The 14,293-nt window shown below is 38.8% G+C and overlaps 1 protein-coding gene across 3 annotated transcripts in view; it reads left to right on the forward strand.

The window, feature by feature from the left end:
• lca5 (lebercilin LCA5) overlaps positions 1-14,293 on the forward strand; it is a 107,250-nt gene that overhangs the window by 25,498 nt on the left and 67,459 nt on the right. For all 3 annotated transcript variants that reach the window (XM_043686965.2, XM_087982435.1, XM_043686966.2), the window contains 3 exons: positions 6,193-6,722; positions 9,137-9,274; positions 12,144-12,240. In XM_043686965.2, coding sequence (XP_043542900.1) covers positions 6,193-6,722; positions 9,137-9,274; positions 12,144-12,240 — 765 coding nt within the window. The remainder of the gene's footprint in view (positions 1-6,192; positions 6,723-9,136; positions 9,275-12,143; positions 12,241-14,293) is intronic.

The following is a 14,293-nucleotide window of genomic DNA, read 5'->3' on the forward strand; positions in this document are numbered from 1 at the left end:
TCTAAGAAAATTGAACATATTATGCAAAGGAGAGAAAAATTCTTTGTGGCAGGTAGGTGATTCAGATGACAGGTGCAGAGAAGCCAAGTAACATATGAAGCTTAGGATATTGTATGCAGCAGCCGCAAGACAATGATAGACCTGAATCTTGAAGGAAAGTAGATATCATGAGCACAATTATGGATTATAAGAAGTAGAGAGGAGTGAGCTATTTAAGCCCTTAATATCTGCTCCATATTTATTAAGAAAATAGCTGATCTGACTGAGGCTTTGATTCCATTTTTTTTGCCGCATAATCCCTCTCCTCGCCACCATAACCCTTGATATCCTTTTAAATCAAACATTTAACTTGCCCTTAAATACAATAACTCAGCCTCCAGTACTCCCTGTGAGAGTTTCAAAGAATAATAATTCTCCGAGAGGATAAAAAAGACCTTCCTTATCTCTGCCTTAAATGGGACACTCCTTCATTTTTACATTATGCCTATTAGTTCTAGATTCACAACTGTGGGGTAAAATCCCAGCATCTACATTATCAAGTCCCTTTATATACTTAAATACTTGTGTTAATAGGACTACCTCATATTCTTTTAGCTATTTTCTAATTAACCTGATCAGAGATGTTTTTTAACATTTATAGAGCAGGTTGATCTTGAACCTAGGCTTCCTGGTCCAGAGGTAAGGAGCCTATGACTGTACAAGAACCCTAATAAGTAGATAAGATATAATAGTAGCCATTTTATGTAATTTGATTTACTGACTTGATGCTGGACGTTCCATTTTTCACCACACCACTCCGGTTTCTTTTTATATTTTCTAATTGACTTGTTCACTGATGTTATCACACATCTCTGAATTTATTTTGCTTATGATGCATTATTTTCATGCATGGGAATCTATAAAATTCTAACTGGGCTAGACAGGGTAAATACAAGAAGGAGGTGTAGTGATGATCGGTGAGTCCAGATCCAGGAGTCACACTTTAAGGATGCATGGTAGGACATTTGACAATGAAATTAGAAATTTCTTCACCCAGAGAGAGAACTTATGAGTTCTCTGCTACATAAAGCACTCAAGGCCTAGCAAATGTTTTCCAGAAGGGTTTAGATTGTTTTTGAGGGATAAAGGGATTAAAGGATATGTAGACGAAGCAGGCACACGGTAATGAATTGAATTATCAGCCATGATCATATTGCACAGTGAAGCAGGCTCAATGGAGCAAATGGCCTGCACTTGGTCCTTTTTTCTTTTTTTTTAATGTTCTATGATATGAAATAATTTGAAAATAACCATAACACAGATGACACTTACAAAATTCAGTAATTTATTACTAAGAATGCTACTGTGTGAAAGAGAATTAATTAGTAGCGGGTTTTGAGAAGATTTGCAGCCCAGGTTGAGGTTCGGGATGTAGGTTTGCTCGCTGAGCTGGAAGGTTCATTTTCAGACGTTTCGTCACCACGCGAGGTAATATCTTCAGTGAGCCTCCAGACGAGGCGCTGCTGGTGTTTCCTGCTTTCTATTTATATGTTTGGGTTTCCTTGGGTTGATGATGTCATTTCTTGTGGTGACGTCCTTTCCTATAGTGATGCTATTTCCTGTTCTTTTTCTCAGGGGGCAGTAAATGGGATATTGGTCAGTGTATTTGTTGATAGAGTAACGGTTGGGATGCCACGCTTCTAGGAATTCTCATGTGTGTCTCTGTTTGGATTGTCCGAGGTTGGATGTGTTGTCCCAGTCAAAGTGGTATCCTCTCTTATCTGTATGTAAGGATACTAGTGAGAGAGGGTCATGTCGTTCTGTGGCTAGTTGATGTTCACGAATCCTGGTGGCTAGTTTTCTGTCTGTTTGTCCAATGTAGTGTTTGTTACAGTTCTTGCATGGCATTTTGTAAATTACATTAATTTTGCTTATGGTCTGTATAGGGTCTTTCAAGTTCATTAGCTGTGTCGGTGGGTTCATGGCCTACCATGATGCTAAGGGGTCTGAGTAGTCTGGCAGTCATTTCTGAGATGTCTTTGATGTAGGGAGAGTGGCTAGGGTTTCTGGATGTGTTTTCTCTGCTTGTTTGGGTTTGTTGCTGAGAAATCGACGGACTGTGTTCATTGGGTACCCATTCTAATGGTAGCCCACAATGGTAGCATCATGGTTTCCCATAAACACACTAACACACTAAAACAATAGCTAATTAACTTGAAAGACCCTATACAGACAACAAGCAAAACTAATGTAATTTACAAAATACCTTGCAAGAACTGTAACAAACATTACATTGGACAAACAGGCAGAAAACTATCCACCAGGATGCACAAACATTAACTAGCCACAAAACGACATGACCCTCTCTCGCTAGTATCCTTACATACAGGTAAGGAAGGGCATCACTTCGACTGGGACAACACATCCATCCTTGGACAAGCCAAACAGAGACTTGCACAAAAATTCCTAGAAGCATGGCATTCCAGCTGGAACTCTATCAATAAACACATTGACTTGGATCCCATTTACCACCTCCTGAGAAAAAGAATAGGAAATGACATCACCACAGGAAATGGCATCGCCAACCCAAGGAAACCCAAACATACAAATAGGAAGCAGGACACACCAGCAGTGCTTCATCTGGAGGTTCACTGAAGATGTGACCTAGTATAGTAATGAAATGTCTGAAAATGAACAGCTCAGCGAGCAAACCTACATCTAGAATTAATTATGTTCAACAGTAGGGTTATTATTGGAGTTGCAAGTTTCAAAAGTCTGTATTGATAGTGGCATTATTAACATTCATAAGTGAAATCTAAGCATTTTACAGAGCCACATAAAGATGGAAGCCAATAGTGCAGAAAAGGAAACAATTGAAAAATAGGTGCTGAAAGCCCAGATGAAGGGTGTTTTAGAGACCTTTGAAAGCAGGACAGAAAAATTCAATTTAAGAGTGGAGACAAGTAATTGAAAGCACTGTAACTGATGATGGATAGAATGAAACAGACCAAGGAATAACCATTATTAGAGAATCAGACCTGCCATGCAAATCACAAAGACCTGGAATTTGAAAATATGAAATCTTCTGGCATTTGCAAACTTAGTGAGAAAAGAGGAAATGGAGGAATGAGACTCATTTCTTTGGTTTGTAATAGATAAAATGGCTGCCTCACAGCGCCAGGGATCTGGGTTTGATCCCAGCCTTGGGCAACTGTCTGTGTGGCGTTTGTACACTCTCCTCGTGTCTGCGAGGATTTCTCTGGGTGCTCTGGTTTTCTCCCACAATCCAAACGTGTGCAGGTGAGCTGAATTTGCCATGCTAAATTGCCCATAGTGTTCAGGGATGTGTAGGTTAGATGTATTAGTCAGGGGTAAATACAGAGGAACCTCGATTATCTGAAGGACATGCGTGGGGGGTATTTCATTTGGTTAATCGAGGCCGGATAACATAGTTAGCCTTGCATCAGGACCTTGTGATCTTGTTCAGATAATCCAAAATTTGGTTAATCGAATGCCAGATAATTGAGGTTCCTATGTATAGGATAATATGGTAGGAGAATGGGTCTGGTTGGGTTACTCTTCAGAGGGTCAGTGTGGACTTCTTGGGCAAAAGGGCCTTATTTCACACTGTAGGGATTCTATGATAAAGGTCTGGAGAAATTGAGTCCCTAGTTGGTGTATTAGAGTTTTGGTATTGGAATGGAAGAAACTGACTGGACCAAAGGTGAGCAACTTTTAAGTCGAAAGAAAATGGACTTGATTAAAGATCTACTGCTGTGAAAGGAATTTGGTTTTAGTCAGTATAGCATATCAAGGTGCCGTACATCTTGATTAAGGTTGAGACTATTGATGCATTGTCAGTGTCAGCAGCCAGTGTGAATTACTTCTGTTTTGTTAATTTTGTCTTGAAGAAAATTTTGATTGTGCTCAGATCGTGAAGACAGACCAACATTAAAATGGAAAAGGGTTGGTTGTATTGTAAATTGTTTTAAACTAAAATAAAAATTTGTCCTATGGTCAGGTGTCCCTAAAATAATCAAATAATTCTGGTACAAGTGAGATTCTATTTTATAGATATGTTTCCTTCTAATAAATCAGTGACTACATTTTAATGTACTTGGTTGGTGTTTTGGGACATGCTGAGTTTGTGGAAGATGCTGTATAAAATGCAAGTCTTTTTTTTTTCCTTTGTTTGTTCTGACTTAATCCTTCACGGCAAAGTCATACCTCAATATAGCTTGCCCTATCATTCAGTTTATGTGTACCCAAAAGAAAACATACGCCGGAATTAATCCATTAATCCTGGAATTCCTCATAATGGTATTGTGGGTCAACTCACAGCAGGTGGACTGCAACGGTTCAAGGAGGCAGCTCACCAGCATCTTCTCAAGGGCAGCTAGTAATGGACAGTAATGGGCCAGCCAGTGATGCCCACATCCCACAAATGAATAAAAAGTAATTATAAATCTAATGAACTAGAAGAGGACAGCATGGTGAAAGGTAGAGAGAGAGAGTATAACCAACAAAAAGAGATGTGAAATCACCTCATGAAGGAGCAGTGCTCTGAAAGCTTGTGATTTTCAAATAAGCCTGTTGGCCTGTAACCTGGTGTTGTGTGACTTCTGACTCTAATAAAAAGAGATTTTTTAAAGTATCGGTAATAAGTAATTTAAGTACAGGTATTTCATTAACTAAAAAAATTGCAATCTTGTGTAAAACAGAAGATCTTGGCAACATATTAATTTGACATTTTACCAGGAAATGATTGGCTAGTTAAATGTATGTGTTCTTGAAACTCAACTGAACTTTTTTTTTCTCTGCTACCTTGAAGGCTGCAGAGATCAATGTGTCAACTCAGTTTGTTGGTAGCTGCTTGTTTCTCTGAATCGAAGTACATCAAATTTTATAGTAAATTTTAATTTTTCTTCCTATACCTATTTTATTTCCTTCTAAGGGCCATAACTTAGCCCCATGGTAGGTAGTAACCCTTTGGTAGCCAATCTGAGCGGCTGTTTTAAAAAATCTATTCATATAATATATATAATATGCATCAATATTTTATGATTGTGAGTAGTATTGATATACTTAGATTTTAATAAGGCCTGCTAGGAAGCAACAAGATGGAATTTATCTTTTGTTTATTTTCTTGTATCTCTTTTCTATTTCTTAATGACACTTCCACACTGCAGTTAAACTGGGATTAATTTTGGCACCTTTGTTTCACCCATCTGAAATGGCTGAGCTAATTGGTCTTCAGGCACAGCTAATCCTCTGCTAGATTTGTTTACTCTCTTCCAGCATAGTTGATGGAGGAGTAGTTTCAGTAACCTCACCTACATTTTGCATTTGATGCCATTTGTATTCGCCTTGTTGGTATGACATGTCGGATGTACTGAATCTCAGCAGTGTTGTCATAGAGATATAGTTGGAGTCCTTTTAGTGAAAATACTGCATGACCAGGGAAGCAGCGTTTTATGCAGATTTGATTTAGCTGACGTAAGTACATTTGCTTTTACTGAGGCGACATACGCTTTGTTTATGTTTCTCTGTTTTCGTTACCCAAAGGCGCACTTGGTTTACCACACCCATGTTCTTGAATAATTAAAATACTGCCTTTTTACAAGTCTTTACATAGTTGTGGATATCCAGTGAATATGTCAAAGTAAAGCATCGGCAGCAAATTGCAGCACCTTCACTGCTGTACTCAAAACAGTGTTTGGTAAAATGAAGAGTCTGATTTTATTTTGCTTACGATGGAGCTTTTACACGCAGTGAGAATGAGACTAAAATAACATTGAAGCTTCCCTTTTCAGACACTAAATTATCAGTTCTCTGTCTTTTTACTTTTATTTTTTCCACTTAAGAACTTGACACTTGGGCTTTGAGTTATATACTCCTAGTATAGATATATTGAATAAATGTATTGTTCTCCTTTCATGCCTTGAACTGTGTTTATAGTTGAAAATATATCTGAAATTCTGGCTGTTTGCTTGTATCTGTTGAAATTTCAATTGGTGGAAATAAGTTTGATAATTGAAATAAGGTTGGTTGCTCAGTTCAATTAATTTTAGAGTTGTACAGTATTTCAGTTTATATAAATGATAGTTGAGTTCATTTGAATGTTTGAATAATTTTTTTTGTTCCTGTTTTAATGATGTTTTTGACTTAAACTAATCAATTTGCAGTTTATGACACCTTCGTAATTCTTTACAGTTAATCGGAAATCTGGTTCCAAGCATCCAGCAAACCATGGTAGTTGCCGTTGGGGATCACGCACCCAGAGCTTAAACAAAGAACCTATTCACAAAGACATAGACTTAGTGACCAAACGCATGTTATCTGCCAGGCTGCTGAAAATTAATGAACTACGAAATGAAGTTACTGAGTTGCAGGCTAAGTTGGAGGATTTGCAGAAAGAAAACAAAATTCTAAAGCGACTCCAGCACAGACAAGAGAGAGCCCTTCATAAGTTTGAGGACACAGAAAATGAGATTGCATTGCTCATATCCCATCATAATGATGAGGTTAGGGTACTTCGAGAACGACTTCGAAAATCACAGGAGAACGAAAGAGCAGTTGAAAAACGTTTAAAAGATACTGAGGAAGAACTTTATCGCACGAAAAGCTCTCTTCAGAAATTAAAGAAACTTTCAGAAGACAAACATCTGGTGGAACGAGATGAACTAGCACAGAAGCTTGCCAAAGCTGAAGTCAAAATGGAAGAGAGTGAAAGAAAATTGAAGGTACTGTTTTACGTTTATCTTGTATGCTTCACATCACATATTTTGATGTGTGGTAGGCGAATATTTTTTTCCCATTATGTATCAGAGTGCACAAGACATGGGATTGGGTTTTCCCAAATGCTGCTTAATCAGTGTAAGTTTTGTCACTGAGTCATTGAAAAGAAACTAAATTAATTTATAGCAGCTTGGGTGATGAGGCCTGACCAAAAACAGTTCCATAGCTAAAGCTTCAAATAATTTAAATTTTGTAAATCTTGTGATACAAGTTCAACATGTTTATAATACTCATTCATGCTGTGCACTTGTCTTCAACATTTGTTCATAGCTTTTAAACAATGCTTTGAACAGTCATAAAGTTAACTTCATTTTTTTATGTTGAGAACCCTTAATAGGACTTGTCTTATGTTGATGACGTAATTAAGGCATGACTCAAAAAGGATGCTAATTTTACATTGTGTATCCAAAACTGAAATGGAGCTTGAGTATTTTATTATGGACAATTTGGTTGTAGGAAAGCTAATTTGTTTGATCAGTGAACCTTAGTAGCTAAAACAAATAAAAATACCCATCTTCATTAGTGTTAATCATTCAGAATTGAAACACTTATTATGTCTTTGACAAATTTAACATTATGAAATGAGGTGAAAATCCATGTCTCTACTGGTTGCATTTTGGTCAAATTTACATAGTGCAAATGTGTATTATGATCAAGTCTGCCAGGACAGCTGCATGCAGAAGAATAAATCAGTAGCAATGTGTTTCAAGGATGTGTGCAACAAAATGGTAAAAGCTTTGAAATAAAAATAGAAAATGCAGGAAGTACCTAACAGATCAGGCTACTTCTATGGAGAGAGTAGAGCGCAATGGCTTTTTGACTGGAAGGTGTTAGAGATGTAAAAAGTTTGAAACAAATAGAGACAAGTAAAGTAGGGATATTGGGGAGGAAAGAACTAAAGGGTAGGCTTACAGTGGGGAGTGCTTATTGACACCTTTGTAGTGAGCTGCCTATATATTCAGTTAATCATTTGGCGCCTTTCATCATGATGTCATCACCAAACTTGTTTTTCTCTCATTTGGTTTCACCAATTCAAAGGGTCCAATATCTTCATGGCACATTGGGTAGCTCTGCAATCACCTTAACATCCATAGCACTTCTCTGTGCAGGCAGTGTCCTGTGCATGCCCTTTCATTAACTTGGTCATTCTGTTCAATCAACAAGAATGACCCTCTCTTGTATTCCAGCCTATTAGGCCATACTTTGCTTCGCTACCTCTTTTTCCTAAACTCAGAAATCACTTAAATTTTTTTATGTCTCTAACATCTTCTAGCTGAAATGAAAAGACATCAGAGTTTTCTCTTTTCACGTATACTACCTGATCCTCTCCTCTCCAAGACATTTTCATACCCCATCCCTTCCCTGTATCTCCTGACTCTCTGTTATCTCAATTGAGCCCTTTTTCACCCACTTTCCCTCAGTCCGCTCCTCTTTTCTCATTCATTTTTTTGTGTTTGTCCTTGTTAGAAAAATCTGGTAGCAGGATGATTTGTAACATTAGTTTTAGAACAACATGACCCTAATTATGTATGTCATCGTGACAGCTGCAGGGTAGTTGTGAAGCAATGAGATTTTACTTACTTTTATTAAACATACATACTGCACTAGCATGAAATCTGAAGCAATGTTCGTGTTTTATTAAGAATTTTTGTTGAATTAAACCAACTTCAAAAATACTCTTAATATCCTGAATTAGGATGTCCTCAAAATATCCTCAGTTAGAAATCATTAGATTATAAGGCTAGGGACAGAACGATTTGTGCTGAGACAATTTAGCTGGAGTTGTATTTTAATTTTTTCATCCTAATATTTTATTTGTTTTCTGATTTATAATAGAAATGATAGATCTATTATATTAAAGGTAATAATTTTTATATGAAATCCAGGTGATTTGAATTTTAGGATTCTGAAAATTAACTGTCCATAAAACTGCAATCTTCTCCTACCTTTTAAGCCTGAGATTAACTATTTTCTCAGATTCCCAAAGGAAATTATTCTTGTTGCATCATGGACATACTTAGCACTCAAATTCTGAGTTGACCTTTATGTTCAAGGCCAGTTTTTTCAAACTGTGGGTGAAACCTGATTTTTCTAATGGATTACAGGAAGCCCTTGGTCTTCCCAGCTGGATGCCCAGAGCAAATCCTACAAACTTTTTGTGTGTTCATTGCATCAACTGTGATCAATTTTGTGGACCATCTGCTTGTAATTAAAATTATATCCTGCCCCAAATGAAACCCAAACCTTCAGTGCCACAAAGAAATGGATATTTAAAAACAATTCATTTTTAAGGACGTGGTAAAGTTGAAGACAATGTGAGGCATAAATGTAATTTTCTAAACTTGTCTCTCATATTAAGGAACTAGAAAGAAACTTGGAGCTAACCAACCACAGCTTCCTCAGGCAAGTGGCCTCTGAGAGGAAGAAGGCGCATGTGGCTCAGGAAAATGTTCAAAATCTCCAGGATAGCATCCAGCATCTTGGTCAGAAACTAAAGGTATTTCACTTTATAGTGGCTGTATCAAAAAGACAAAAGTTCTTCTAGTCCATTAACAATAATATGTTACAGACATTTTCATAGATTAAATGAAAATTATAATGGGAAATTGTTGCATGTTTAAAAAAAGTCCTGGTTTCATCATTGTTGTTAGCTACACAGTCAGAATAAATTTAATATTTATTGTTAAAGTCAAATTTCATAGATATAGTTGAAGCTGCAGATGTGTGTTGATTTTCAGAGGTTTGCCAGTTATATATCCAAACGTATGCAACTGTCACTTGTTAAAGACTGTATAGAATGTGACATATAATGTTTTGTAATTTTGTGTACTTCCTTATGAATAGTTTTTTGATTATTAAAAGATAGAAGCCAGTTAATATCTAATTCTGCTAATAGGGTGCTAAATACTTAAATACAAGGCAAGCAGTTGGTGTGAACTAATTACACCAAACTTATTATTAACTGCCCCTGTGGGGCCAGGAGTGTGCACGTTGATAAAATATTCCAGCTGATCAAGAGGTCAACATAATCAGTGTAAAAGTACACACTAAGCAATAGAAATGTAATGCAGAGGCTATACCGCCACTGTTGTGCTTTATTTACAGTATGAATCCCTTCAATAATAACGCAACTTTATTTTAGATAAAACTTACTGGCATAGAGTCTTCTCACTCACATTGTCTACTGACTGAGACATTGTAGAGATCGCAATACAGGTTGTTCTGCTATAATGCGCATTTCGTTAACATAAATTTGCAGTAATGCGATTAACGAATTGGGGAAACTTTTAAAAACGTATGTTGGCTGTAATGCGATTACATCACTGACACTTTAAGCACTGTTTCTAAAGCGCAATTTTTCTATAATGCGGGATTGCACTAGAACACAACCGTTGCATTATAGAAGAACCAGTTGTCATACAGGAAAGTTTTGGTGTTTCAGGTATATAAGTTTTGCTGGTTTATCAAGAGTGCCAGTTCATAAAATGCTGATTAAAACAAAGTCTGCTGTCGTTGGTTTTCTTAAAATGTATGTAAAGAAGAGTCAGGGCTTTTGTGGTGCAGTAGTAGTGCCATTATCTCTAAGCCAGGAGGCCTGGGTTCAAGTCCAGAGGTGAGTAATAACATCTCTAAACAGGCTGTTTAAAATTCTATAATGCAGAGGAGAATTACGGTGTGTAATTGATCAAAATAAAACTCCAGCTAGGAAGTGGACTTTGAAAGCATTAAACTTCTAGTGTGCAACTAGTTAATTGTTTTTCTAATGGAATGGATCCAAAATGAAAACTTTGTTAAGAGCTTCTATTTCTTTTATAAAGCTTCCTTCCTAACTTCATAAGTGTTTTAATAGTCTTCATTTAAGACATTATTACAGGTGGCCACCCTAACAATATTGCAGCAATAGTACTCAACACTAGCTGCACCTCTAGCCAAGTTTTTCCAGTATAGCTACAACATTGGCACTTACCTGACAATGTGGAAAATTATCCAGGCATGTCTTGTGTGCAAAAAAGCAGGACAAATCCAACCTGGCCAAATACCACCTAATCTTTGTAACTGGCAAAATGATGTGAGGGATGGTTGACGGTGCTATAAAGCAGCACTTGTTAAAGAAAAATAACCTGCTCCCTGAAGCTCAGGTTGGGTTCTGCCAGTGTTATTCAGATCCTGATTCATTCCAGCCTTGATTCACAAAAGGACAAATGAACTGAATTGAAGTGAAAGTGAACTAAAGTGAAAGTGACTAATCTTGACATCAAAGTGGCATTTGACTGGGTACAACATGAAGGAACTCTGACAAAACTAAGATGTGTATAACTCTGGGAAAACCTGGTTGGAGTAATCTCTAGCACAAAAGTGGATGTTTGTGGTTGTTGAAGCCAGTCATCACTACTGTAGTTCCTCAGAGTAGTGATCTAGGTTCAACAATCTTAAGTTGCTTTATGAATTGTGTTCCCTATTTTTAACCTTCCGATGGAAGGATTTTATGATAATTACACAATGTTCAGCAGCATTAGTAACTTCTCAGATATTGATGCAGTCCATGCCCACACCCAGCAACACCTGGACAGCATTCAGATTTGTGCTGAGTTGTGGCAAGTAACAACCATGCTACTAAAGTAACAGGCAATGACCATCTTCAACAACAGATTCAAACAATCACCCATTCATTCAATGATCGTTCCATTGCTGAATTCCTCACTATCAACATCCTGAGGTTTACCATTGACCTAAAATTGAACTGGTCCATCCATTTAAATACTGTGCTGCTACAGCAGGTCAGAAGGATGAATTCAATGGATTACCATGGGAACACTAACACCTTCCAATTAATCTTCCAAACCACACCCTATCCTGATTTGGAATTATATCACCATTCCTTTACTGTTCTAAAACTGACTTCCTAACAGCATTGAGAGTGTACTATAACTCAAGGACCGCAGCAATTCAAGAAGCAGCTCACCACCACCTCATCCAGGATAATATGGAATGTAAAATAAATGCTGGTCCAGTCAGTCCGCATCACATAAACAAAAATAGCACTTAGAAGAAAAGCTACGAAAGAAAATATATGACAGAGATAATGAGCGGAGAGATATTATAGCCTGTATTGATCTCATAACTTTTAGCTAGTTTTCTTTTAATGTTAAAAGCATACCTTTCAATAACACTATTTGTACCTTCTCTGCTTCAGCTGAAACTTTGTTATAGATATCAAGAAAATATGGACCTGATCATCAAACTTTTAAATTAGCTGCTTAGCCAAGGTATCTATAAGAATGTGACAGTCAGACTAGTGAGAAACATGTACAGGCTCTTTCTTGTAAAATGTGTAAATATTTACTTGTTTTCATGTTTATTAAAAGGAGAAGGAAAAGGAACTGGATGTGAAGAATATTTATGCTAATCGCATATTTAAGACATCACCAAAGAAAGACATTGAAAGTGTGGCTAAGAAGAAAGGTATTTCTTTTTCTGTTGATTTTGCTCCTGTTAAGGTCAATATTGAGTTGAATGTGTAAATTTCATATAGTATAATTATCATGAAGTGCAGTTTGAGCTGAAAAATGTGTTGCTGGAAAAGCGCAGCAGGTCAAGCAGCATCCAAGGAGCAGGAGAATTGATGTTTCAGGCATAAGCCCTTCTTCAGGAATGGCTTCCTGAAAGCCATTCCTGAAGAAGAGCTTATGCCTGAAACATCGATTCTCCTGCTCCTTGGATGCTACCTGACTTGCTGTGCTTTTCCAGCAACACACTTTTCAGCTCTGATCCCCAGCATCTGCAGTCCTCACTTTCTCCATGAAGTGCAGTTTACCCATTTAGATGGCAAACAGCATTATTTTGTAAAATTAGAAAAATTTATATGACCTGAAAGGAAGGACACTAGATTTTTAAAAATCTTATTGTGTTTGCAAAAAAGGAAGTCTGTTAAAACTATTTGGCAACTGTCTTGCAATTTTATTCATTAGAATCAGGCCTATATATTACCAACCACAGGTTAACTTCAATAAATCTCAAATTAACTAATCTTAAAAACTAAGGAAACCTAATAACAGCTTCTCACAAATAGGAAACCTAATAAACAGCTTTAATCTGACTGTAAAAGCTAATTCTGGATCAGTGGTGCTGGAAGAGCACAGCAATTCAGGCAGCATCCGAGGACAGGCAAAATCGACGTTTCGAGCAAAAGCCCTTCATCAGTAATAAAGGCAGAGAGCCTGAAGCGTGGAGAGATAAGCTAGAGGAGGGTGGGGGTGGGGAGAGAGTAGCATAGAGTACAATAGGTCAGTGGGGAAGGAGATGAAGGTGATAGGTCAGGGAGGAGAGGGTGGAGTGGATAGGTGGAAAAGGAGCTGGGCAGGTCGGACAAGTCCGGACAGGTCAGGGGATCGAGTTTCTGGAGGTTAGAAGCTAGGATGAGGTGGGGGAAGGGGAAATGAGGAAACTGTTGAAATCCACATTGATGCCCTGGGGTTGAAGTGTTCCGAGGCGGAAGATGAGGCGTTCTTCCTCCAGGCGTCTGGTGGTGAGGGAGCAGCGGTGGAGGAGGCCCAGCACCTCCATATCCTCGGCAGAGTGGGAGGGGGAGTTGAAATGTTGAGCCACTGGGCGATTTGGTTGATTGGTGCGGGTGTCTCGGAGATGTTCCCTAAAGCGCTCTGCTAGGAGGCGCCCAGTCTCCCCAATGTAGAGGAGACCGCATCGGGAGCAACGGATACAATAGATGATATTAGTGGATGTGCAGGTAAAACTTTGATGGATGTGGAAAGCTCCTTTGGGGCCTTGGATTGAGGTGAGGGAGGAGGTGTGGGCGCAGGTTTTACAGTTCCTGCGGTGGCAGGGGAAAGTGCCAGGATGAGAGGGTGGGTCGTAGGGGGGGGCGTGGACCTGACCAGATAGTCACGGAGGGAACGGTCTTTGCGGAAGGCGGAGAGGGGTGGGGAGGGAAATATATCCCTGGTGGTGGGGTCTGTTTGGAGGTGGCGGAAATGTCGGCGGATGATTTGGTTTATGCGAAGGTTGGTAGGGTGGAAGGTGAGCACCAGGGGCGTTCTGTCCTTGTTGCGGTTGGAGGGGTTGGGTCTGAGGGCGGAGGTGCGGGATGTGGATGAGATGCGTTGGAGGGCATCTTTAACCACGTGGGAAGGGAAATTGCGGTCTCTAAAGAAGGAGGCCATCTGGTGTGTTCTATGGTGGAACCGCTCCTCCTGGGAGCAGATACGGCGGAGGCGGAGGAATTGGGAATACGGGATGGCATTTTTGCAAGAGGTAGGGTGGGAAGAAGTGTAATCCAGGTAGCTGTGGGAGTCGGTGGGTTTTTAGAAGATGTCAGTGTCAAGTCGGTCGTCACTGATGGAGATGGAGAGGTCCAGGAAGGGGAGGGAGGTGTCAGAGATGGTCCAGGTAAATTTAAGGTCAGGGTGGAATGTGTTGGTGAAGTTGATGAATTGCTCAGCCTCCTCGCGGGAGCATGAGGTGGCGCCAATGCAGTCATCAGCATGAGGTGGCGCCAATG

This window comes from Chiloscyllium plagiosum, unplaced genomic scaffold, assembly GCF_037043375.1.
Source record: "Chiloscyllium plagiosum isolate Xiang-an unplaced genomic scaffold, Cpla_swu_hap1 HiC_scaffold_3, whole genome shotgun sequence".
In the NCBI taxonomy this organism is placed as follows: domain Eukaryota; kingdom Metazoa; phylum Chordata; class Chondrichthyes; order Orectolobiformes; family Hemiscylliidae; genus Chiloscyllium; species Chiloscyllium plagiosum.